The 23,823-nt window shown below is 36.0% G+C and overlaps 1 protein-coding gene across 1 annotated transcript in view; it reads right to left on the bottom strand.

The window, feature by feature from the left end:
- Window positions 1-20,674, bottom strand: part of Smc2 (structural maintenance of chromosomes 2) — a 53,786-nt gene extending 33,112 nt beyond the window's left edge. Inside the window, exons 1-13 of the mRNA XM_034636757.2 lie at window positions 20,509-20,674; window positions 19,501-19,730; window positions 18,771-18,920; window positions 16,095-16,217; window positions 14,651-14,689; window positions 13,148-13,258; window positions 12,920-12,964; window positions 11,882-12,115; window positions 11,423-11,572; window positions 2,711-2,944; window positions 1,739-1,898; window positions 1,140-1,257; window positions 403-541 (exon numbers count right to left, since the gene is read on the bottom strand). Coding sequence (XP_034492648.1) covers window positions 403-541; window positions 1,140-1,257; window positions 1,739-1,898; window positions 2,711-2,944; window positions 11,423-11,572; window positions 11,882-12,115; window positions 12,920-12,964; window positions 13,148-13,258; window positions 14,651-14,689; window positions 16,095-16,217; window positions 18,771-18,920; window positions 19,501-19,668 — 1,671 coding nt within the window. The 5' untranslated portion in view covers window positions 19,669-19,730; window positions 20,509-20,674. The remainder of the gene's footprint in view (window positions 1-402; window positions 542-1,139; window positions 1,258-1,738; window positions 1,899-2,710; window positions 2,945-11,422; window positions 11,573-11,881; window positions 12,116-12,919; window positions 12,965-13,147; window positions 13,259-14,650; window positions 14,690-16,094; window positions 16,218-18,770; window positions 18,921-19,500; window positions 19,731-20,508) is intronic.
- Between the last annotated feature and the right edge of the window lie 3,149 nt (window positions 20,675-23,823).

Raw genomic sequence — 23,823 nt, 5'->3', positions numbered from 1 at the left:
GATGATTGGCAATGTGCATTCTGAGTTCCTGAGTAAACATGAAATTTTATCAAGAAGTCACTGACTTAGCCAGGTATGGGGGCACATGCGTGTAATCCTAGTTATTCAGGAGGCTGAAATAAGAGGATTGCAAATTTGAGGCCAGCCTGGCAATTTAGGGAGACCTGTTTCAAAATAAAAAATAAAAAGGGGTGGGAATGTAGCTCAATGGTAGAACACTTGCCTACCATGTGCAAGTCTCCAATACTTAAAAAAAAAAAAAGGTCATTAATTTCATCATATAGAGATAACTGACCTGAGAAAATTTTAAAACATAAAAAAAAAGTCCAACTATTGTAGCAGTATGTGATTCTTCAAGCAAAACACCTATTTCAAATTTTACTTTAATTAAAATTAATTTACCTCTGTATCCACTACAACATTGTAGAGTCGTTCTCCAGCTACCAATTCTAAAGCTGTGGTTGCAGAACTATCTTTAACACTAATCAGAGAAGCTACAAGTCCTTTCACACAATTTCTGTTCCAGTTCTTCTCTGGATCCCTAAAAGAAAAGTTGAGAAAAATTAATCTTAGGCAACAAAATAGAAAAATTTAAACTTTCCTAGTTAAAAGCTCTTTTGGGCAGCATATTAAACTAAAATGAAAACAAATTACATTTTTACTAAAACAAAAAAATTTAAATGTCCCAGATGATAATCAGCCACTATTTTTAAATAAAAAAATCTATTTCAACTAGTTTTCAATGTAACTAAGAATTTTGCTGTTCTAAACTCTGTAATATATGTTTACTCTACTCATAAATAAAACCCTTGTAGCAAAACAAATTATAAGATATAAATGTATATATTTAACAGTAATGACAGAAAGACATTGAACTTATATTAAATTCCCTTCATTTGAGTTTTAATTCAAGATTAGTGAAATCAGTAACCATTAAATTGCCCAAGAATTCCCCCCTACAGATGTGTGAAACATTTTAATAAATGTTTAAAGATACAATACCAAAAAAGAAAATGCAATTTATAAGAATTTTCATACAAAAATCTTGGTATTAACAAAAGTTTTAGGTGGTCTTTCAGCTTAAATAAAAACATATCTTTGTTATTACTGTACTAAAATATAAGGTCTAAATCTCTTACTTGTATGCAAATCGAAGATTGGGAAATCTGGCCAAGAGAGCATCATATGTTTCTTTCAATCTACTGATATCACGAGACAGTTGCCTGCGCTTTTCCAAAAGCCTTTCCTCCTTATTTTCTGAGTAAATCATAAGTACATTAATACAAAGTTTTAGAAACTCTTCAATGTTAAGGAAAATATAAGCAACCTCTATTTCCAAAGCTTTCTAAAAAGCAAAATATAAATTTCGGATAAATATTAAATAAAGAAGCATTCTTAACATTCAAATTTCTATCAAATGTCAAGTAGACATTATTTCCAACAATAAATGATGCAATTTTCAAGAAATAACACATGAATTGAATGCTTACTAATATAAAAATACACAAAGACATTTCTGAGTTTCAAGTGACTAAAGCAAAAAATTCTCCATACTGAGTTCTTGAAAATTCAAAGGGATCTTTAATACTTGATTTTTTGTGATTGTATTTATAAATACTTATACTAATACCTGTTAATAGGGTAAAAAATGTTTTTTATTTGCTTATTTCCTTTAAATCAGTTTCTATTAATATTCACTACCTCCTAATGATTTGATTATCATGTCTTTAAAACAAACCTTCATAATTTAGCTTCTTCATTTCAGTTTCAAGTTTTTCTTTAAGTCTTTTTACAGCTTCTAAAGCTTCTTGGTCTTTCCTGTAGCCACTATCCATCTTCTTAACTTCTGCTTGTTTATTCTTTAATTCTTGTTGGGCATGTTTCAACTTCATTTGGGCCTGTCATAGAAAAATGTAACAGACTACATGAGGTACACAGTGAGCTAGTAATCAAATGGCCACGGAGTTCAACTAGTTCAATCAAGAGACCTTAGCATTGAAAATGTAACTCTTTGGTGTCATGAAATAGTATTTCAAAAGATCAGTCACTTCCCAGTATTTTCTCCTCAATTACTTGGAGATAGTATCATTAATATAAGTTATTAAATAACTTCTAATTAAAGTCCACATTTTTAATATCTATAAAATATGACAAGAGTGTTAATAAAGTTGACAAATACTGTTAGTAACTGGTTAAATTAAAAACATATCAGAAAGCTAGAAATCTTAACTCTAGTTCCCTTCCTTTCCACTTAGGTGCTCATATTTGTATTTGTGTACTCTGTATTGTCTAGTAACAGCAAAGGAGCTGCATTGAGCAATGAAAAATAATATTTTATGAACTAGAAATGGTAAAGCAGCAGAGAGAACAGTTTTGTTTACCTTTTAAAGCTTAAGACTTAAATTTTATGATGTCAATAAAACAAATAAATTACAGCCAAAAAAAATGAGAAATGACTAACCTTCAATATTCCAAACAAGACTATAAAATGAACAGTTATTTACTGCACTTACAAATTCAATTATGGCAATTCATGTCTTATAGTAGGTTGAAAATCTGAAATCATCAATATTTAACAATCAACAAATTTAAATTTTGTTGTAATAGGTATACAAAGTGATTGAATAGTGTAAGTAAGTTTCTTGACATTGAACTGATTATTTTCAACATTTTTTAACATAACTACAAAGTGCTTAATGTCTTTACTTACCTGTTTGGCCTCTGTCTGAGCTTTACTTATATCATTTTTACAGGCCATCATTTGACCAGCAAGAGTTGCTTCTGCTCCATCTTCATTACTGGACAAGCCAGCAGACACAGCATTGAAGTGTTGCTGTGCAGCAGCCAAAGCTTCAGCATCTTTTTTACTTGCTTCTTGAAGGTCATGCAGCCCATCTGTTATCTTTTTAACTTCTTTTTCCTTTGCTGCTAAAGTTTTAGAGTCCTTCAGGGAAAATTTCAAATTGAAAAATATTGTTATTTTAAGAATATATATTTATACACAAATACTCTTACTTCATTAAATTTTGTAACAAATGTAATAACAAGGAAAATAATCATTATAACTTTAAGTACTGAATTCCCATTCTGAACTTTGCTGTTTGGGGGATGTAACTCTTCCACTCCCTGACATATTTTTATCCCATATGTGATAGTAAAATCTAGGCAACAATGGGCTAAAAAATGATTGCACATTTAAATAATCTACTTGAAACTAAACATAGTCCTTAAAGTTTTAGTGTTGAAATAATAGCCATCCTACACTAAGGTTAAAAGCAGAGATTTTAGAAGTAAGAGTGTATACATTAAAATACTTTATAAAGTGTTAAGGGAGCACACAATTTAATTATTAAATAGTTGTGGGGAAAGAACTACTAAAACCTCTCTTAAGTGATATTAAACAGATATCTGACATTATGTAAGACAGCAATAGCACTGAAAAGTCTAGCTATCTTGTTTACTAAAAATGACCAGGAATTTGGGGCTACTTGAATAGTTCATGGTTCATCAAATATTTATTAGGTGTTTACTATATACTGAGTATTGTTCAAAGATATTTAAAACACAAACTAAGACCCTATCCTCAGGGAGCATATATTCTAAGGTGGAAGGCATGGCAAAAAATAAAGCAAGGTCAAGGGAAAGAAACTGAGGGCAACTATTAATTTAAGAAAAAGGGAATCTGCTGACATTTAAATAGAAACTAAATGAAGAAAAGCGATCATGTAAATAGCTGTGAACACTGTACCTGTAAGCCCTGAGAACATGTTTGGGCATTTGAAGAACTGCAGTTGCAGCAGAGAAAAAGAATGTTAAGAGGGAGCCAAGAGTCATAGCATGAAGAGTATATAATAGCATGAAACACATAATACAGGCTTTATATTTAATTATACACATGACTTTGACTGAGGTGATAAAAAGTGCTTGTATTTTGCACATACTTTAGAGTCAACAGAATTTGCTGATGAACTCATTAAGGAGCTTCAGAGGAAAAAAGGAAATTCAGAGGGACCCTAGGATTTCTGGCCTAAGTGATTAGGTGATTATGGTGCTATTTATTGACATATGGAAAGTACAATAATTCGCATTTACATTGGTGTGGAAAATTTATATTTATATATATAACATATCCATTGTGGATATGTTAAATTGTATACTTTTTGTTACTCATCTGAAAAAAAAAAAAAAAGTTAAGTGGCTAGTTGAACAAATGAATCTGCAGTTTATAGGACAATTCTCCAGGTGACCATGGAATGATCCAGTTCAGTTCCCTTTCTCAGATGTAGCTCTCAAAAATAACCATAGAATGTGTTACAACAACATCATCCTAAAATAGGGAGGAAAGGGCCTAAATAGCCTATGCTCTATTTTAGTCTCCAACCCTCCAGCCTAGAAATGAAATATCTTTAATGCTTTAACCCAGCAACTCATGTCACCTTGTGGTGATATGATATAAATTTCACCCTGATATAAATCTCAAGGCAAGCTACTTTCCGGAGTCCCTTAGATCTAGGTTGAGTGGGGCATGCACATGAGATTCCCATCTGCCCTTGGCAGCTTTCCCACCATGAATCTCAGGGTTCTGCTGTCAATTACTACCCATCTGTAAATAATAAATTCGCTTTATATAACTGTATGAATATCTATTATGAATTATATAAGAATATCTACTATAAATTATTATGAATATCTACTAAGTATATGACTATTTATTGAACACTGAGAAGTTGGTAATCAGGTACACAATAAACCTGTTTCATAAAAATTGGCACAATTCAGTAGGGTCCAGTCTATATTACTGCCAAAGTTAGAGTGGCCATACCACTCCCAACCCCTCAAAACCCAGCTCACAGCAGAGATGCAAGCCAGCTGGCAGAGTAAGGGGAGATTTAAGATCTGGACATACACCTGGATGTTTTATGGGAAAGGAGGCACAGTAAGTGGGACACAGGTCACTTCTTATAGATGGGAATAAGCTGGCTGCATGGATTAAGGCAGAGGGAAATACAGAAATGAGGCAGTTCAGTACATGATCCCCTGATTTGGGGGTATTTATGAATTGTTCATGCCAAGTGACAGAGACCCCAGGAAATGGGTAATCGGATGAACCCTGAGGCAGGTGAGAGGGAGTAAATAAACAAACAAACAAAAAAATGCAGGCCTTCACAGAAATAGATAGTATATTGGGGACAGATATGCAGAAAGGCTGGGAACCCCTATACATCCTGACTAAAGTGTTGATTTGATAAAGGTACACTATAGATCTAAACCACTAAACAGTACAGTTTAGAGTGGAAGCAAGATCTCCAGAGGCTTACTGGAGCACAATGGCCTTATACTCCCGTCAAGAAGATAAGGGAATTCCAACTTTTCAGGGTTTCTTGTTTACTGGAGACTTATGACAGTATTTCCAGATCTCCTTAGGGGAAAAAATAAATATTATATCAGGAGATTTGGGGATGAATCTAGTGAGCCAGGTGCTTATTGGTTGTGGGTGGGGCCCTTGGTTGTAGATCATTTTGGGTGCCAGTGACCAAATTTCCATTGCTGAATACATTATTCACCTTGACATTTTGACTGTTTGTGGCCCAAAACATCACCTATGAGGACATGTTCCCTCATAGCCAAGAACTCAAGTCATAACAATGGGGCATAATCACTTCTGAAGCTAGCAAAGACCCAATAGCTATTTAGCAAAAGTGCCACCATGCACTAAGTAGAAAACAGGGCATAACTTTGTTAATTCAAAATCTGCTACAGACAAAAATATTACAAACTACTCTATTACAAAGCACCAGCTAGTGTCACTGGTCAAAAAGGGCTTCAAGGCATGGAGACTAATAAGTCAGATAAGTATCCCAAATATAATTTAACAAGAATTTTTCACCCTGATGGCACATATAGGAAGAAAGCCTAATGGCTGATATGCCACTTAGGCATAGCACAACTATGATTAGGTGATTATGGTGCCATTTATTGTGATTAGGTGATTATGGTGCATCACATGAGTATTCTTTTGACCACTTCAGTGAAACTGCCAATATTGAGCAGGACTCTTGAAAGCAAGCCTTGTAAGTAGTTCAACATGTCATGGCCCAAGTGCTGCTTTTAAAACCTTTAGCTGGCCAGCCAGATGGAATTACAAGTTACCTTCAGTCTCCATGTATGCGGACTGGGGTCTGTGGCAAGAGAAAATTACCACAGGGATTTGCTAGCCTACTGGATTTTGAGACATATAGTTTGCATGATGCAAATATATATCCCTTTTTGATGGGTAACTTGCTTGCTAACATGCACTCGTGAAGAATAAACACCTTAAATAAAAACCTTAAAGCTGAATCACCACATGTGACTGTGAGACCTGAACTGCATATTCTTTCTTGGGTTCTTACAAACCCCATCAATAAATTTGGAAGGCTCAAGGTCAATTTTCAAATGAAAATGGTATATTCAAGATCAGGCCAAGCAATCTCCATGAACTAGCTTATGGTTAAGCTTACCAGAAGAGACCAAGTGACCCATAGGGGAATGTTTTGGCTCCTCCTCTGGCTATCTGGGTACTAAGTTTTAAGATAAACCTACTAACAGAATGACATGGTTTACTGAAGGATCTGTGAAACAAAGCCCAAAGGATCTACAGGACGGTGACCACCATTAGGCCAACAGATGGCCATCTTCTGATTAAAACTGAAGTCTGGACATTCTGCCAATGAGCCAAACTACAAGCAGTAGTAACATCCAAACCATCCTGCTATATTTTCACCAACTCATGGGCTATTGCTATTAGCCTAGCCATCTGGTCAGGAGAATGGCAACTGGACTATTAAAGGATCCCCTATACGGGGACAAGGACTACATCAACAGCTTGCTGCTTGAAGAGACATGTATCTTATTCATATGGACAGTGAAGGCTACCATAGCCATTCATCTTTGAAAAGAACTTACATTATGTTTTGAATACCCCTTCCAATGTCAAGTCTGACCAAGGAACATACCTGACTACACAAGCAAGATGACAACAGGCACTCTCTCGCAGAATATTAATGGACTTTCCAGGTACTCTGTCATTCACAAGTAATGAAACAACTGACTAATCGGACAGATGACTTTTGCAACAACTGATAGACATCTGGATGTCCTGCTAGTTAGTATGACCTTCTGACTAAGACAGCATGAACACAAATACTGCACTCCAACACTAGAGAAACACAACACTGCAGTGCATGTTGAGAAATACTGAGCTTAATAGGAGTAGAGCGAGACCAGGCAACAACTGATTTGGATAAACCTATGAAATCCCAATCTGTTTTACCAACCATGCTCTTGCACCTATGAAATCTCAATATTAGTGTTGCTAACCAGTTCCCTCCCTTTTCACTTAGGAGTAAATGTCCCAGGCATCATGTGTGGTTTACGGGATTAGGCTGCCATATTACCTCAGAAAGGGGCTCCTAACTAAATTGGCAATGCTTCCCCAGGGGTGCCTCCTCTCCACAGGATCCCATAGGTATAAGGGATAGGACCAAGTACATCTGATCCTTTCAGTTGAATAGAGCAATGTGATCAGACACATCAAGTTTGTATAGTATGTGATTTCCCCTAATGGACTGGTGACTACCATTAGGCTAACAGATAACCATCTTCTGATTAAGACTGAAGTCTGGATAAAGCCACATGGGCAATGGTGCTCATAGAGGTAGTAGCCTTAGGATAGGGGCACATAACTATGTCACTATACCAACTCAGCTTAACCCCTGACAGGCAGAAAACACTCAAGATCGTGGGGAGTAATGGGGGTGGAGAGGCAGTTAAAATGCTTTTTCCACAGGAGGCAGCTGCACAGAACTAAGCTATGGCCACTGCAGGTACCTAACAAAATGTTGGATATGCTATTGCAGACCTTCTTCTGTCACAGACCTTAGTGACCCTCTGGTCCTACAAGTAGTAAACTTTACCAGCATTCTTAACCCCATAGTGTATACCAACAGACTCCATACCCTGGTTTACCAAGAGAGAATATATCACCAGTTACATGGAAAGGAGCCAGAAATAATCCATTTTAACTTAACTGACTCTGTAGCAAAATGTCACAACCCAAACTAACAAAACCTTAAAGGGCTGGTATTTTAGGCCAGGCATGGTGGTGCATGCATACAATCCCAGCAGCTTGGGAGGCTGAGGCTGCTGGATAGCAAGTTTGGGGCCAGCAACTTGGCAGCACTCTATGATTCACCAAGATCTTGTCACAAAATAAAAAGGGCTGGGGATGTGACTCGGTGGTTAAGTGCCCCTGGGTTCAATCCCAGGTACCAAAAAATAAAAAAAAATAATTAATTAATTAAAAAATAAAATAAAAAGGGCTGGTATTTTGAGGCAGAATGCTTAAATGGTTAAATATCCTAGTAGTAATGACAAAAACAAGAACTGGCCTTGTGCTAATCCCATGTGCAGGAGCTTCATGAACAATTCTGTATGAAGGAAAGTGAGCTTCTGCAGTTAGGTCATGAATGAGGCCCATATCCATATGTGGGCCACTGAACAATAAAATGGAGATAAAGGGTGTATATCCCAGATCTACAGCTTTCTCTGTGGGCAGTCTAGGGGTTAGCCAAACCAAGGATGTTCAATGGCATGTCTGGAAAGCTCACAGACAGTGGGATTCTACACACTGGGTGTGGTTGGTTTGCCCTTAGATATCACCCCTAGGAATGAGATGCAGTATTGAGTCATCAGCCTAAAGCTGAATGTCAGGCTTACAAGGGGACCTACCAGGAAGTATAAAACCACTCTGGGTTTATATGCTTTATGAGATCTTTGGAATCACACACAGAAGTAATTCTCATGAGAAAATGAGAAGAAACCTATCCTCAACCATGGCAGATATTGCCTTCACCTCTCTCCCAGCCTTGGCAGTCAAGGAGACATCTCAACCGCCTTTTAGACAATCTAAAGTTTTTATTAAGCTGAATGAAGTGTATTCAAGTACCAGCATCTCTTGGTGTATCTGTATAGAGACCTCAGATATGGTAGAAGCCCAAGTAGAAGAGACCCAAAAGCAAGCCCACGGGCTGCAGATAGTAGTGTTACCATCAGGATCCTTCTTTGACCTCTTCAGCAACTCAGTACTTAGATTCCCAGGATCTAATCTGGGTCAGTGCTCCACCCAGGCCTGATCATCCTGCTTGCTGCAGTCTCCTAATGAAACGTATTCTGGCTATGGCTTCACAACACTGTACTGTGTATTAGTTAAGATATTACACATCAACTCAAAGAGACAAACCTCCTCCTCCTCTAGATTTTAGGAGATCCATCGGCATATGAAATGGACTAGCTTTGCTCAGGGGGTTGATTATCTGGGTCAGGAGGATTGCATGATGGTTTTCCAGGTTGCCTTGGACTAACTCAATTTTCCTCTTTCTGGCTTATAGTTCTTAAGAATGTGATGGTCATGCAATGTCCTGATCTGGGAAGGGACTGGCTGGAAAATTCAGGGCTTTGTTCCAATCTGTCCCCAGAAATAGACTGTCTTTCAATTCTTTAGCCCAGTCCCACGCATCACCCTAGGACAGGCTACTTCCTAAGGTGGCTGAGAGGTGGATAAGATCCCATCCACTCTGGGGAACCTTTATTGAGCCTTGGGAACTAGTTCACAATAAATTCTAGGCTTTTGTTGTCCACTGCTGACTATCCATAAGCAATAAACAAACCTCATGTAGTATTTTGTGTATGAGTGTGTTCTTTCAGGACTCAGACAAGCTGATAAGTAGTGCACAGCCTGCTTCTTCACAGCGTTCAGGGAAATAGTTAAGTCTAGTTTAGATTTGGAAGGCATCAACTTGTAGACAATGTCTAGGCTAAAATGAGACTGTAAGAAGTAAAGATGTCTGTACTCCAGGCTGTGGCATGCTAACATTGAGAGATCAAGAAGAATAAAAAGATACAGAAAAGGAGATGAAAGAGGAACAATCAGTATATCTATCTGAAACTTAAAGGCCTGGCAAAATTAAAGAAAAATCAGCCAAAATCAAGGCACGTCCACATATTTAGCGCTTTATAAGCCTGATTAGAAAAGGAAATAATGAACTGATTTCAGCTACTGGAAGCCAAAACAGAAATGCTATGTCACACATTCATACTGCTTTGACAGTTTGTCTAAATTTTTATCCCTGTGTTTCTTAAGTTGATAATTGTATTTACATGAAGCAATACCTAATATTACAATAAAAATAAATATTTTATTTTCAAATAAGTTAATTCTTTCCCATAGGAAAGGCAAATCATACTTTCACTGGGACAACAGAATCACACTTAAGAGAACTTCCAAAAGCTCTATCACACACTTATTCATCTGCCTGCATGATAGTACATACTGACTCTTCTTGTGTCTGGGAATGACCTATTTCTGCCCCTTGCAAAGGCTACCTGTTCTAATTGCACACCAGTTTCTATCCTACTCTCACCTACTGAGGGAGCTTGTTTTAAGAATTCAACAATTTCTCTCTCCTGAATCACCAATGCTGCTTTGACTACCAAATTTTTTCCCATCAATGTATAATTTATTCTTTATAAAATCAAGCCCAAAAAAGCTTACTTCTATATTACCCTTCAGTAAGCTCCTTCTTTATCCTTTTCAGAAATTTTTTCAAGAGTTTTCTATATCCATGCATGTATTTTTCTGCTGTCATTTTGTGGGAGTATGAACACACTCTATCAGGATCTCAGGGCCATTTCTCCTTGAAATATTTTTTCACTTGGGCTGTAGGTCAACTTATGGACTGGCATGATTTTCTTTGTATCTTCTCTATTCTTTGCTCACTCTTCCTCATGTACCCTAACTTACATGGTTAATTAGTGCACTGCCTGAAGTTTAAACTTCTTCTTATCTATACGCATACCTTTGATAGTTTTATCCTGTCTTATGAAATTAAATATCACTTAGATACTAATGATGCCCAAATCTGTATTTTAGTCTGGATTAATATTCATATATTTTACTACCTAATCAACATCACCACTCAAGATATCTAACAGGAAATCTCAAGCCTTTTATGCTCACTTATTTTCCTCATGTAAACCTGTTCTTTCTGTTCTCCACCGTGGCTAATGGCAAGTTCATACTTTAATAGCTAGCCAATTTAAAATACCACATTATGTCCTCCTTCCCCTGAACTCCAAACTTTCTCCTCTACTTTGATATTTTTTCCACATCAGTTACTGCTACATAACGTGCTATATATTTTACTTATTTCATTATAATCATTTTCCCAAATGGACCCACAAGGCTGAGAATTTTAACCATTTTTATCACTAGTATATCTCCAGTTCAAACAATTATTTTTAGCTCACAGTAGAGACACTAAATATTAACACAATATTAATAAATATACATTAGAATTATATTAAAGTTTTTTTTTTTGCTTACCTCAATCATATTTTTTTCTAGCTCCTTGTGTTTGTTTTCTTCACTTGCCAGATTTTTCTTCTTGAGGTCAAATGCACTTTGAGATTTAGTATTAACCCGTTGAGCCTCTGCAAGAGCATCTTCTAAAGATCGGAGTACACCTCCAACTTCCTATAATCAAATAAACACAACTGAAATTACTTAAAATATATTCATGCTTTAATTTTCTTGTATTTCTATATAAAATATTTATTATATAAGCCATTTTATTATCCTACATTAAGAACAATGCCTAATAAATCCTAAATAGCCACTAATAGTTAGACCCTGTTTCAGAATAAAAAATAAAAAGAGGTGCAGATCTGGGTCAGTGGTTAAATACCCTGGTTCAATCCATAGTATATTAAAAAAAAAAAAAAAAATCTTAAATAGTTATTGTACATATTTTTCAGAGTAATTTAACAATTTATATGTTCCAACCTTATCTTTTCTTTTCTCCAATTCTTCTATTTCATGATTAAGTGCATTTATTTTTTTATCATTTTCAGACAATGCTTCTTGAAGTTTTACAACTTTATCCTGCATTTCTTTTAACTCCTCAGCTGAGCGCTCTTTAGTATCTTCAGCCAGTAAAAACTGATAAGCAATGTATAAACGACTCAAATGTTCTATTTCTCTTATTACTTTTTGATATTCCAAATAGGAAGATCTTTCCTGAAAGAGAAATCAGAATAAATAATTCAAAATTCATACTTTTCAAAACAAACTTGGAAAGAATCAAACTACAGCATCATGTTTCAAATTTCCCATTACATGATATGATAAATTTTTGTCTTAAATGATCATGGCATTTTAGTTTTAGGAAATTTTAAATAATATCAAAACTCTTGACTTTTTAGATAGCTTTATACCATTTCTAATGAATTCCGTGTGACCTATTTTTCTAATATAACATGAGGCAATTGGAATTAACAAGGAAATATGGATATATGGTTCAAAAACTGGCAGTAATAAGAATTCTATACACAATCCAGAAATTCATCAAGTGATACATAGTTAAGTATCTAATGTGCAGATGAAGAAACAAATTCTGAGTGGTTAAATGGCCTGTTCATACTAACAGATATAGAAAGATTATCCATATCAAGGGGATACCTTCAAGATCATAATTTTTCAGTTTTTCCAGTATCAATTATGTAAGTTCTACTTTACAGTACTATAGTACTACATTTAATTATCCAGGAAAATCACACTTGCTCCTCTTTAATAAAACATTAAAATCTAGCATATCATTTTCCAAGGCAATGGAAGATTATTGTCCAAAATCATGACTTAAGAGATGCAGAATACATACTTTCTACAAGCAGAGGCTATTATGGAGTACTTAAATTCCTTATTTCTTCTCAAGGAAAATCCCCAAGAAACAGTATACACTTCATCCCTATTTGCCTAATTTTGGATACATCACCAATTGTAAGAGACATTCTAACTGGCTCTCCTTATATACAAAATACATACCTCTTTTAATTTTTGAATGGTTGGAGTAATCTCTTCTTCGAGTATCTGAAAAATGGAGGAATATCAGTATTTTCAGTATGTCAAATACCATTTAACAAAACTTTAAAAAGAAAAGTAGACTGGAACACTGGAAAACTGATTAGAAAAAAATATTTCCCTCTTTACAGCAGAAACTCCAAATGCAAAAGGGTACTCTTTTCCAAAAATGTTTTATACAAATTTAATTACCGTCTTAATTTCTTTCAGCTTAGCCTCCTTTTTTTCTATAGTTTTCTGGGCAGCTATTTTTTTGTATTCATACATTCTGGTTCCAGCTGCTTCTTCAATCATAGATAAAATCTGGAATGACAATTATAATAATATCATAAGAGCCCCAAACAATGCATCTCACTGGAACTTACATTACTTATATCATTTGCAGACTGACCTCCCTAAGCATCTTACCAAAATAAGAGCTTAAAAAGATCATAAGCTATCAGATAAAAATGTAGCTATTAACCACAACTCTTCTATTCAAGAAACATTTCTGACCTCACTCCTATTCTAAAGTCAAACCTGCTATACACTAAGTTTCCAAGGTTTCTCTCTTTTGAAATTGAAGCCAATAATTCCTCCTTTTCCCTTCAATTACACACTTTAAAAAAAGTAAAAAAATAAAAAGAACACCCCTTTCTTCTTTCATTTTAGGAAGTTTCTATTGAAAATTCTTTCAAGTCAGACTTCAGCCACTTTGCCAACAAGCCTGAAGTATGGCACAACATTAGCCTTCCAATTGTGGCACATGTGTTAACGACTACTACATATAACTTAATTTCCTCTGTGCTTCAGTTCTTGCCTCCAGAGTACTGACAATGTCTCACAGCAGCATTGAGAATTAAACAAAACAATGCTGTGAAAAGCACAGTGAAAAAGGAAAATATGAATCAATCATAATTTTATAAGATGGCAATTTTCCTGGAACATGCTACGTAACATATATTTCGTAGATTTCAAATTAGCAGTTTTTCCCCTCAGCTGTTATCTATGGAAAATAAGCATGCCCTGTACTCAAACAGACTAGTATTATCAATTATCCATCTTACTGGCTCTTCTCAATTAAAAAAAAAAAAAAAATTTGAAAAGCCTTTGTTCATATATATAATATTCATTCCTTCACACCAACTGTTTCAAGGTGGTTCCAAGAGAAAATTAAGTCTCAGTGTCCTAAATAACCTATTCTACAAAATGAACTAATTGCAAATTAATCTTTTTTCTTAAGCTTTTCTTTTTTTTGGCAGGGGGTGGGGGTGGTTATCAGGGATTAAATTCAGGGACACTCAACCACTGAGCCACATCCCCAGCCCTATTTTGTATTTTATTCAGAGACAGGGTCTCAATGAGTTACTAAGCACCTTGCCACTGCTGAGGCTGGCTTTGAACTCGTGATCTTCCTACCTCAGCCTCCTCCTAAGTCGCTAGGATGACAGCCATGCACCACCATGTCTGGCTCTTTCTTAAGCTTTTCTATAGTATTAATCCTGACATGGAAGATGAATTGAGCAAGGTTGCTTTATGCTGTCAAAACTCTTTTAATATTGAGTACAGTGCTAAATATTCAACAAACAACTTCCTTTATAATCACTAAACAATGTTTCCAAGAATTTTAATGCATAAAATTATTTTTAAATTTTGTTTCCTAGAAGATTGAAACAATAGCTATAATTAATTACTACCCACAAATGGTACTTTTACCTCAGGAGGCTTCATATTCAATACTTTTGTAATTCGACCCTGAAAATAAAATGACAAAATTACTACAATACTAACAAATTATAAAATGTGAACTAATGGCATTCAATATTTATCTGTAGGGGGGCTTCTTATATCTCAATATACCAATTGAGGAGGTATTTTTTCATGAAAAGATGTTACTTTTGTTAGGCATGACACTAAAGGAACTTTATAATTCTAGAATTTTAGAAATGTGCTATTGTGGAATATTATATTATCAGTGATACAAATTACCTGAGTTATTAAATGATACAACTAAATAATTGAAACACAGTTAATTCAGTTTCAGTTTCACAGTTAATTCATTTCTGAGATAGTTAATATTAAAATTGTAGGAGTATACAATTCTACAACAGATTAAGTATGTATATAGATTTTAGCAGAGTTGTGAACGTTTCTACATTTTTTGATAGCCCTCACTAAATATACAACAAACCTGTACAACTCAAATAGAATATTTTATTTCAATGCCAGAACATTAAATTTGTTCATTACTGAAAGCAAACAAAACAAAAATCTGCACATCCAGTTCTCCCAGAATTGAATTTGTTAGGATACATATTCACTAGAAGTAAATTTTCAGCCTTGAAGCTAATATGTAATGAAAATATTTTTATTTTGGTCTACAGTTTGTATATATTCCCCAAAGTTTGTGTGTTGGAAACTTATTCCCTTAAGCAACCCAGTGTTTAGAGGTAGGATGTATTAAGAAATAATTATGTCATACTTTATGTTCTACTATGTTCTACTCTTATGAAGGAATAAATGATGTTGGGAGGATGGCACAGCCCTCACCAGAGGCCTGTGCCATGCTCTTGGACTTCCCAAATAAATTTCTATTGTTTATAAATTATCCAGTCTATAGTATTGGTATAGCAACATAAAATGGACAAACACATGGTTCCATTAGGATCCTGCCAGTGACCTTGCTAGGACGCTCTCAAAAGACAGCTAGATTTCAAGTGATATGTTAAGTGCAACTTAGTATCAGCCTTATTTTTCATTTACATGAGTTTCTAAACAGAAAAATTATTCAGATTTTTATACCATAAATGTTAAGATGCTTTAACCCAATAACTTAAAAATATACAATGATAGCATTTCTACCATTAGAGCTATTGTCCTTAGAGTAATAAAATAAGTCAAGAAAAATAATTCCTAGACATTCTTTAAAATTCAAATGTCCATAGTATGGTAGAAAACATTACTAACAATTAACTAACTGCATTTCTTAAAAAGGTGCCCAAACAATTAACTAACTGCATTTCTTAAAAGGTGCCTAAAAATGGAAATAAAAACAATAAACACAAATAAAAAATAAATCCAAAAAGAATGGCACATCTGTTGCAATAAGTTAAAAATAGTAAAACCATTACGAAAGACATAAGGACCACAAACAAAATACCTGCATGATGAGAAAGTGAGGGTTATTAACATTCAAACCAACAGAACAGAAGAGATCCTGTACTCTGGTGTTGTTTGCATTTACTCCATTGATTAAATATTTATTTCTGCCACCAATAACCACCTAAAAAGGAAGCATTTTTAAAAACATAAGTGTATATACCCAACTTCTTCTAAAATGATAAATTACATATATTACCTTACATTTATTTGTTCTATCCAATTAATAATAAACAAAATCAATCCCAAGTAAATGGTAGAAAAGTGTGTCATGGTCAAAACAATTACTAACTATATTCAGAACAACTAGATTCTAATTCGGGGAATTTTGCTAACTACCTATGTAATCATGCACAATTCTCTTAACCTCCCCTGCATTGAACTGTCTCTAAGATCACTTCTACCTTTATGCTTCCATGAAAGTATAAAACATGCTTTCTTTTCCTGGTCTTTCTTCTGCAATTTTTCCACACTCAAAGGTGAACTCCTCTTCCTCCACTTTTCAAAGGGAAAAGAAGTCAGATACTTTTAAAAGCTATACAAGTGGTTTGGCATCATTTTCTGACAAAATTTTTAAAGGAATTAAGACATGTATTTTGGCCACTTAAAGACAGCCATGGAGCTTCAACATGGCTTCATTAAGAACAAGGCATGCCAGAAACTGGCTTGCTCATACTTTACCGTAGCATTTAAATTGTTATGTTGGATATGATCACCCCCTAGATACTGAGGCCTTTATTCAAGATCTTTATCTCATATTTCTTTCTGTATGTATACTCCAATGTATTCAAGAACATTCAGTATACATCAAGAAATTAATAAATACTGAATAAATGTTAATAAATATTAAATAAATGTCTTTCCTGACAGGATTGTTAGATTGATAGTACATATATTAATATATCTGAACAACAAACTGAGTATGCTTGCTCCTAAGTAATTTGGCAAGGACTTTAGGTAAATTTTGATAAAGACATCTGAATGAGGACAGTTAAAATTAGGTAGATTAGTATTAAGAACAATTCCAAAAGGGATATTATTTGATGAATGCCCAATAACAAAGTAAGATTCTGTCCCAATGTAGTCAATTTTTTTTTAAATCATAGGCATTTATCAAAATAGAGGAGAGTATCTACCAGTGACATAGTTCTAATATAGAGAATAAGTGTGAATTAATGGAATTTTAAAAAAACAAAACTTTGACAAGCTGAAAACATTGACCATCTTAAAAAAAAAATAAAATAAGGGTCAAATGTAAGGTTCTTATTAGTCTTAAAAAAAAAACCCTGCATATATGCAGAAATGGCAGTAACATAGCACACATAAAAAATTTTACAGTGATTTCAAGTAAATTTTATGAATCCACAATTTATTACGAACATTGCAATGTCAAATGGGAAAAACAGAGGTAGAGTATTGAAATGGAAGAAGTCTTAATTCTGCTCTTACTAGACCAATTCTGGCACACTGATCTGGAGGTATCATGCATTAAAATATATAATAAAAACAAAAAGAAAGATTGAGGAGAGAGGGAGACTAATTAATATTTGATGGGATCAGGCAAGTGAAGGAAGTAGAAACAAACATCAAGTGAAAGACCTGGTGAGGTTTTCCTAAGAAAACATTTGATTGGCAGATCACTTAAATATAGAAAATATTTAAAATAGAATAAACCTAGTTTATTCTAATAACAGAGTAAGATTCTGTCCAAATGTAGCCATTTTTTAAAGATGTAGCCATTTTTTTAAAAATCATAAGTATTTATCAAAATAGAGAAGAGATCTACCAGTGACATAGTATGAAGACAGAAAATGAGTTAATGGAATTTTAAAAAACAAAACTTTTGTTTTTAAGCACCAAGATTAAAGTACACAACTATAAGACAGTTTCACATTTCCATCAGATTTTTAAATAACTTTTTTTTTAACAAGACTGGTCCAAAACCAGAATGGGTTATTTTAGAAGATAGCAAGATCAGGTTTTTGGAGTATTTAAGTATATAGCCAGAAAGGATTGAAGTATGGTTTACAATTCAGATATGGTTAAATTCTTATAATGGATGAAAGACTTTCCAGATCTCTTTCAATCCTCTTAGTTAATGGTGGAACTTGCATGATCAAAATTTTAATACCGTTAAGAATCACATGACTGGGGATACTTTCTGAGAAATGCATCATTAGACAATTTCATCACTGTGCAAACTTCAGAGTGTACTAAACTAAGTCAGCTACATCATCACTAGGTGATATAATCTTATGGAACCACCATCACATATGCAGTTCATCACTGACTGACTTGACATTATGCAGTACATGACCTTATAAGGAAACTACTCTTAAGGACTTGATTCAGTATTGATGCATCAGTTTTGCTCATAAACCTTGTCTCCAACAATTTCTCTGGTATGGGGATTGAACCCAGGGGCATTTTACCTCTAAACCACATCCTCAACCCTTTTTTTTACTTTGAGACAGGGTCTTGCTAAGCTGCTTGGGGCCTCACTAAGTTGCTGAGGCTGGTCTTGAACTTGCGATCCTCTTGCCTTAGCCTCCCAAGACTCCAAGCATGCGTTTCGGCACCTGGCTTGTCTCCAGCACTTTTTGCAAAGTTATATTGACAAGTAATGCATCAGACCACCAGAGTTCTTACGGTATCCAAATATTTAATAATCACTCACCTGCCTTGTTACTGTGATTTCATCATGAATTTCAAATCCTAAAGGACTTTGTTTTTTGTCAGAATTATCAAAGGTGATCGACACTGAGGCTTTGGTAATTCCAGCCTGCCCATTTTTGTAAACTAAATCTTGTAAATTAGAAGCCCGAACCTGTAACAAAAGAAAAAAAGTGTATCAACTACAAATCTCTATATTGTATAAAGCAGCACTAAAAATGGGTTCCCTACAGTTGGAAAACCCACTCATGAATAAGGATAGGCAGTAGCATACACTGGCAAGGAAAGGAAGGACAATGGACAACAACTCAATGAGTGCCTTTCCTGATTGAACTCTTTGAACTTTCTAATTCATTCTTAACAAAAGTTAACTTGCAAGATTGAAGGGAAGACAGTGCCTATGAATTTCACTTGTCATTCAATCCATTAGTATGTCCTTAAAAGGCATTATAATACTAGAGGGGACAAACAGAGATTTTGGAGTGATACTGCCTTAAAGTCAAAATGCCTGAGTTTGGGTATTACTACCAAACACATTAAGCAACGCCTGAGTTTCCATTTTCTCTTCCAACAGAGTAATAATGCTTTCCTGAAGGGGCTTCACTAACATATGATATAATTCACATTAAGTAAAACAATGCAAATGAAGAAAACATTGGCAAGAGTCTCCAAAGCTGCGTGAGGATTCCCTTGCCAAACTTAAATTCACATAAATCAGAAAGTTTGCACTTTACCTGAGACAGGTTGGAGATTCCCAGCAAAAAGCAGATGGAGTCCAATATGTTGGACTTACCACTACCATTTAAACCAGTGATAGCATTGAAGAGGGGGTCAAAACCATTAACTTCAGTCCTCTGAGCATAGGATTTAAATCCCTCGAGAATGATTGATTTAATATGCATTTTCAATACCGTCTTGTGCCAGTAAACCTCTGTGATGCATCAAACAAACCACAAAACCAGGTCTGTACAAAACAGAAATAACACCACTTAAGTGAACTGCAAACCTAAAATTATAATGTGTAAGAGAAACTAAAACAGGTATGACAGGGTAACAGAAATAAAACAGCTGTCAAACCACCCTATCTGATAAAGGTATCATTCTCCTACTTTAAAAGATAGTTAGTCTCTACTTGGAAATTAAACCATTTAAGCTGTTAATGACCACTAGTACTTTCTTTTACAGTTTGCCTTCAACTTTCATCATATTCTTTCTAACAAAGACTACTGATTCACATCCTTCACATCCCATTCTCTTTACCCACAACATACTTCTCTGATGGTGGCATGGTTCACTCTGCCCTTTACTGGGGTGGAGTCCTTCCTATGTAAAAGAGCACCTCTACCCATCCTGTTTAGGCTTTCTTTTTCCTTCATAGCACTTACAGTTAACACTTAAAACAGCATTTGTTTACCCAACTAATCACAATTCAAGGTTCTGTAGCATGTTCACCTAAGTCCATCACTGCATACCCGAATAGTGTCTGACTCTGAGGGTCGGGAAAATCAGCAAGTATTTAACAGGGTAGATAAATCTCGCATCTTCTAGCTTCTTGCTTTTACTCAGATTGTTTCCTCTCCTCCCGACAGCTTTTTTCTGCACCTCCTAGCCCCATTCCAAGCCTAGATAGGAACCAGTCTTTACTCCTAATTATCGCTGTGGTCCCTTCTGGCCACTCGCCCTCCTCCTGCTCCATCTCCCCCAGGATACCAGGCCGGGCCCAACCGGCCGCGCATACGCACCTACCTCGGCACTGCCTCAGGCCGCCTGTGCTTGGGGCGCCACCAAAACTCCCTCGGGTCACGAAGACGAAGAAAGGGGATAACCGCACCAGGCTTTGGGTGCTATGAGGCAAACTCTACCATAGCAGGTACTATCCCAAAGCCTTTTACAGCACCCGCGCCGGAACTATTTAAGCCTTTGAATTTCGGCGCGAGCAAAGGACCCCATCTCTGCGGCTTATTTCCTCTGCTGGCGGCTAGGATCTGCCTGAATTTGGAGTTTCACCTTTTCCCTCCACTCGAATGATCAAAGTGACAGGGCGATAGGAAAGATAATCTCGACAGTGGAATTTATGGCGTGTTAAAGTCGTTGAGCCCGGGAATTACAGGACAAGGAGGTGTATATTCTCACCGGCGTCCGGCGCACTCTGGGCAGCCCCAAGCCTCTGCCTGGGGGCCTCATGCTTCTCCCGCCCCGCCCCGCCCCGCCTCAGGCCCCTTCCGCCCCAAAGTTGCCTCCTGCAGACTCCGCCTTCTGCGAGCGGAGTTTAGCGGGATTCTGTAGTGCTTAAGTCTGAGAGCTGCGGCGCAGGGGAGTGAATCGTCTGTTGTCATTCTATGTTAGAAGCCTTAGTTTCTCCTCGGATTGCTCAGCTTTTGGGAAGATGGAAGCTGTACTTTGTTGGGCCACGGAGGCGCTGGTCTTTTCGGGCCTCTGGCTCCGCCCCTGGTTGACTTCTGAATGGCGAGCCTTGTCACCTGAAGTTTCCATGTCTCCTGGGGAATCCAGTGCTCACGGACTCGATCTGAGCCCGGAAAAATTGTATGAGGTGGTAGTAGGTGCTAGGCCTACTGTTCAACTCCTTACCCTGAAAAACTATGTCATCATAAACAATGGAAGGCCTAACATTTCAGGAAGTTTTATTGGAGGTCCTTCAGTACAGCTGGCGCTTTCTGAGTTCAGTGTGTCAGGCTGTGTCCGCGTTTAAAAACACGAATTAGCGACTCTATGCAATTCCTGAAACTGTTTTAATTGAACCCCAGGGCGCATTTTCGACAGTATTTCGCTAAGATGCTGAGGGTCTCAATTGTTGCGGCTGGCCTGAAACTTGTGATCGTCCTGCTGCACCTGACGCTATGGCTAGGATTAGAGGCCTGCACCACAATGCCAGCTTGACATTGTTCTCATTTTGCAGATGTGTAAACAGTCGCAGAATGGTTAGTCAACTGTTAACCGAGAAATGGATTTGTTCCCAGGCAGTCTAGCTGCAGAGCAAGTGTTCTTAAATATTTACAGAATCCAGTACTACTGGTAAATGATACTGTTACAAGTGTATACTGTTCTTTACTAAAAACAAAAAGCATGGTTTTCAGCTGTACTCACTTGAGCACATTGATGCTAACGAATTAGAAAGGGCTTAGATTAAAAATGGTTATGGTGCTATTCAAGGCAAGGTACAGAAAAATGGCCAACATACTATTTTTGAGTGCCTTAGTTCTTTTGAGCTGGTATAACAAAATTAGCTACTTTATGAACAACAGAAATTGATTTCCCCACAGTTCTGGAAGCTTGGGAAGTCAAGAACTAGGAGCTTGTTGTCAGTGTGTGGTGGGGAATGCTTTCCAGTCTTTTTTACTGGTGCACTTTCCACTGTTATTTTGGAAGTCAGAATTTCAATATATGGACTTGTGGGGGGAGGGATAACACATTTATTTAGACCATGTATTTTAGAACATGAATTAAATTGCCTTCTCAGCCCTGAAATGGCTTTGCAATAATCTCAACCAGTTTCAAACTACCCAAAACAAGCCTATGTTTTGAAATTGTTTTTCAGTTTAAAGAAGTAAAATTAGATTTTTATGATTTTTTTGTTTTGTTTTGTTTAAAAAAGAACTTATGGAACTGGGGCCTCCGTGGCAGAGCACTTGCCTACCAATGTGTGAGGCGCTGGATTCCATCCCTAGCACCATATGAAAATAAACAAATAAAACAAAGGCATTTTATGCACCAACAACTACAAAAAAAATAAAAAGAAAGAACTCGTTTATGTAATTTGATGTACTACCCACTTGTGCTAGAATGTCAACGATGGATAGTGGCCTAATATCAATTTAATACACTTTGTCCTCCCTGATTCTTGCATCTCCACACCTATTCACTTATATTGGCTCTATTGAATCTTATACATCTACTTTCAGCTCTGTACCTTTTCATTACTTTTCTGAATAAAGAATTTAAACCTACTAGCATATCCTAATGTAGATTTTAATATTGTGAAATAAACTATCCTTTGGGATAAAAATATAAATCAAGACAAACATTATTAGCCTTTACAACTATTTTGATAGATTAATAGTAACTGATCTCCTTAAGTCAAATGGATGAAGATTTATACTGAAATGCACTTTTGCTGGATAAGGACTTTTGTGTATTTTAAGAATGCACACATCTAAATGCTCCCATCAAAACTATTAAAATTGCTTAAAATAAAGAGATATCTATTTGTTTTACATATAGTACATGCTAGATATGCTAAGGAATTTCTGCTAAATGTGGTACAGAGGTACTTGAGGAAATCACTAATAGCTGACTTATGACTGGATCCTCAGATATCTACAGGTAAGTAAAGGACACAAAGGCACAAAGCCAGTGCTACCTGCTGGAGTGACATTAGAAACAGACTAAAATAAATGCAGTTCTTGTTTCATTATCATGGATAAAATGTTTTGGAAGCCTCAACACTGGCAGGAAGTAGCTAAACTGTCAAGAAATCTGGGCAGCTAGTGGAGCCTTAGTTATGTGGGAGTCAGCAGCAATAACAAGGACTTGGATAAAGCTATAAATCAGGACCTCAGAGAAAAATTTGGTCTTCTACTCTAGGGCATTAGGAGGGATTCCCTTCTTCCCTGAATACGTTTTTATAATTTCAGAGTGCCGAAGTAGCTCTTATACGGTCAGGAGTCAATCCTCTCCCCCTGAAACTTAACACAGAAGAAAAAAAATGAAAGGACTTGCAGAAAAAGGAAAGGTTGCTGCATTTGTGGAGAGAATATTTAAATTCAAGGGGACGAATTGCTAAATGATAGAAAGTTCATATTTTTAAAGTGAAATGATTAGCACATTTTGAATATTTCATTTCTACTACCATGTTGTCTGACCTTTGGTTCTTCAAAAATAACCTGACAAACTTTTAAAGAAACACAGTGAAGCATAATTTAAAATAAGGAATAGGAAAGGAGGAGATTATATCTGCTAACACATGGGATCTGATTAGAACGATGCATTTTAATTTCAATGACAATACTATTTTCAATAAAACTATGTGTTCTGGTCTT

Source organism: Marmota flaviventris, chromosome 13 (assembly GCF_047511675.1).
Source record: "Marmota flaviventris isolate mMarFla1 chromosome 13, mMarFla1.hap1, whole genome shotgun sequence".
Classification (NCBI taxonomy): Eukaryota; Metazoa; Chordata; class Mammalia; order Rodentia; family Sciuridae; genus Marmota; species Marmota flaviventris.
This window is presented reverse-complemented; position numbering and strand designations above follow the sequence as displayed.